Raw genomic sequence first — 3,779 nt, 5'->3', positions numbered from 1 at the left:
GAGCTCGGCATCATGTCCCAGGTTTGTTTTGCGTTGCTTCCGTGCTTTATATAAGTCGATCAACCTTGGCAAATGCTGGTCAAGTCCACTCAGGAAGGACTTCAGGAGGTCAGCAGATACAAGACGTGTAAACTCGGCACCAATCTTTGAGGAGTGGACACAAAACAAAAAATATTAATAAATGCAGAAGAACAGTTTGCTCATCCCTGGCTCAATACCAATTTATCAAGGACTAAGGGGATTATTTTGGACATTCAGTCCTATTTGTACTACTATGAACCTGGCTCTGGTTCATGTCTCATTATTGCCTACTACTTAGATGTAAAATTGACACGATATTTCAATTGCATGATGAGGGATTGCTATGGCAAACGTGTAAAATTTTAGACATACTACAAATAGGGGTAGATGTCAAAAATACTAAACTTCCCTTTTATGTATGTGTGTTTTGTCAAGACTGAGAAAAATACACTATGTGTCAAAATTATTTTAATTGTAATGAAGGGGGAACATGTGGATGATGTTGGAACTTACCTGTCTTTCTGAAAACAATGCTGGCCATCTGCTTTCAATCTCAGTCACAAGTGGCTCCTGTCTGCGAAGCGCAAAGGTCCGGCCCATCAGTGAATCAATCAGATTACAGTCCAGCTTCTTCTTCTTGACTTCATCTAGCAGAGATTCCCTCTCCTCTTCAAGGCTGTTGGGAGTTCTACCTTGAGGGAAGTCTGGGAGAAAGTTGGTCTCGGACCGCCTTGCTTTCTTCATCTTTCTGGTTTCCTGCCCTGCTGACCTCTTGCGGTTCACTGTAAGCTTTGGACATCCGGCAATACGATACTTCTGACGCAGGTTCCCCATCTTGAAACCGAGACTAAACTTCCAGGAGTAGAATCCCTCTTTAGAACCTGGCTCTTTTAAGCATGGGTGCTTTTCAACCAGGGTTTTGGCAACTTCTTCTATTTGTCTCTGAGTTGGATAAGCATTGAAGTCATACATGGCCCGCCCAACCTTGTCAAGAATGTCTATCTTTACGTCAGTGTGAGAGGAGAGAGGCAACAGGGAACCATCCTTCTGATAAGCTTCATTTCCTCGCCTGAGCTTCATCTGGATGTCGTAAGAGAAGGTGGGTATGGGGAACGGATTCGGCCAGGGTTTTGAGCGTCCGGACGTCTCGCCTGAGGACTGACTGGATGTGTCCAAGCTCGCTGTGTCCAGTGTGTAGTCTGACTGTGGACTGCTGGGTGGTGCCTTCATGATGACCTTCAGTTTAATCCTTTCACTGGGTAAATCCTCCATGTTGTTCAGATTACAGAACTGACCACCGAATTCTTCATCCTGGAATTGGATGACCATCTCACCCTCCAGGTTGAGGCGGGTCTTCAGCATCATCTTCAGCTCATCCACTGTCTCTGGAAGACCTTCAGTGCGAACTCTCTGAATGTTGTCATCTGCAAGGACGATGTGGAGCAACATGCTGACTTATATATAGATGGGAAAGCAGGGAGAAAAGAGATGTGAAAACAGGGAGAAAGAATATGAACACTGAAGTCAGAACATTTGTCACATAAATGAGATAAAACAGCTGTTTCCAAACAATTAAACTGACTGGACAGGAGAAAGTCCTGTGCTGATATTTAAGATGACACTTTGTTAACGACATTTGTTAAAACCCCTGTTTCCTTGCAAAAAAACAAAAAACAAACGTTCCTCCTCTTAAAGCCATTTTATACACACCATTTCAAACAGGGATCATGCAACCTTTAAAATATGAATTATGTTTTTTTTTAGTTGCTTAATTTGACTCCTCTTCTGATGTGTGATGTGGTGTTTCATCCAAAAAAATAAAATTTGGCTGTTTTATGGCCTGTTTTCATGATGGAGCTTTGAAATCTATAAAAAAAAATGTCAATAAAATTACAATAAATAAAAAATAAAAAATAAAAATTTGGTTTTCTTTCACTATCATAAAGACAGTGACATGTATGCTTTTGAACAGTGCATAGATTGTTTTGTTTGGTTATAATTTGCTGGATGATTTTTACTGTCAAAAAATAAATTTCACACATCTCTCCATATAGCTCCATAATCATCAGGCTGCAGCCTGACTGTAAGCCGAGGAGGGGTCGTGGTTCTTGGCCATAATTTTAACAAGCACCGGGCAAATGTCTGGAAGATCGCAGGTCCCTTTCCCCCTTTTTTACCCCCACTATTTTCCTCATCCTCAGCACGCCTCTAATAGAAAACTCACGGGTGATCACAACATTGCCACGAAATGGCCCGAAAACATCCAACTGAACCCTGTTTTTGGCAGGAAGACAACCTGGTCCTCAGTTTGAACTGAGCAGGGAGGCACATGTTATTACTGGTGCACTGGCACCATCTGGGGCTGAGCGGAGACATGGGTACCAGTTTGCCATAAAACGGCCAATTTTTAGTTTTTTGGATGAAATACCACATCACACACCAGAGGGTTACAGACACAAACAAAACAAAGCAATCAATATCAGAAAAGATTGATGATCCCCAACTCTGTCTTGGACATCAACATTTGGATCCCCCCAGTGCATGCTTGTTGATGTGTCAAAGCTGTATTTACAAATAAACATGACAAAAAATCTACAATTAAATACCTCAATGTAGTAGAAACACCCTGGGTGAGACCAGGAGTCTTCCTTGAAGGTGGTAAGGGGACAGTGGGCAGTAGCTGTTCAGCTCTTCTGGTTCAGCAACAACAAGGTCTGCAGAAGGTTTCTTGGTAAGTTCATAGCATCTGAGGTGCTCTAAGTACCAGGCCGAAAAAGGCTCAATGTTGAATGAGGCCTTGTCTGCAACAATCAGTACTTTGAGAATTTTGCCAAAATCAGGGAGGCCACTTGTGGTGCCAAGAGACACAAACATACCCTCGGAGTACACTGTGCCATGCAGAGAGGCACTAGAAGTAAGAGACACAGATGGGACATCTTTATACTTTGACTTGATGGCCTGTCTGACTGAATAATCCAAAATGTCTGGAGAAACAAGAGACATTCCCAGCTTCTACTGGGGGCTTGAAAAGGCTGGGCATGTCCAGGAAGTAAGCCAGCATGAGCTGGTGTCTTGTAGCTAATGTGAGTAAAATATTCTTAAAATAATTCACATCACGGACAACTTTTTAAAAAAAAAAAACTATGCTTAGCTTCAAAACGGATTGTCCAACAGTCAAGCAATGGTCCAAAGCATCGGATGAGGAAGGGATAATGTTCTATAAAATGATGTTTGGGTCTTAACTTGAAGTCCGGGAAATCATCCTGCAGGAACTGCCTATGGATCGATATTTTGTACTCCAAATAGCACAATGATTCAGTTGTAAACACAGAGGAGGCAAGAAGTTCCACAATGTCTTTCAGTTCAAGCAGTATTCTCCAAGTTGTGTTATTCTCTGGGACCAGATGACCAACCATCAGGGTTAGCAACCTCAAAAGAGTCCAATTCTCATGTCCATTGCCCCCGATTGTTCCATTAACTTTAAAAGTCTGAGTTAGTCTCTGAGGTGGATTAGTCTTATCTGAGAATGAATATGGGAAGCTCTGAATGGCAGTGTTTAATTCTTCAAGTGTAAAGTATTTATCAGAAATCAATTTTCCTAGACACAAGCTAAGTTCAACAGGCACAATTCCCTCTAATAGGTCATGTAGAACATCAGGTGGGAATCCTGTTACAGTGTGAAAATAGGTCAACTTGTTTAAAACACAGTCACTTTTGACACCATCTACACAAGACAAATCTGTGTCCTGTTTGAGCTT

General features: G+C 41.9%; 1 protein-coding gene across 1 annotated transcript; it reads right to left on the bottom strand.

Moving 5' to 3' along the window:
• Positions 1–609: 609 nt before the first annotated feature.
• On the bottom strand, positions 610–1,672 carry LOC146330481 (uncharacterized; the record flags this gene model as incomplete). The annotated part of the gene is made up of 1 exon (XM_084714485.1): positions 610–1,672. A coding segment is annotated over exon 1 (861 nt), but the record flags the coding sequence as incomplete, so codon positions are not given.
• Between the last annotated feature and the right edge of the window lie 2,107 nt (positions 1,673–3,779).

This window comes from Lutjanus erythropterus, chromosome 3 (genome assembly GCF_056507025.1).
Source record: "Lutjanus erythropterus isolate fLutEry1 chromosome 3, fLutEry1.hap2, whole genome shotgun sequence".
NCBI lineage: Eukaryota > Metazoa > Chordata > Actinopteri > Lutjaniformes > Lutjanidae > Lutjanus > Lutjanus erythropterus.
The sequence above is the reverse complement of the archived record's forward strand: the minus strand, read 5'-3'. Positions and strand labels throughout refer to the sequence as shown.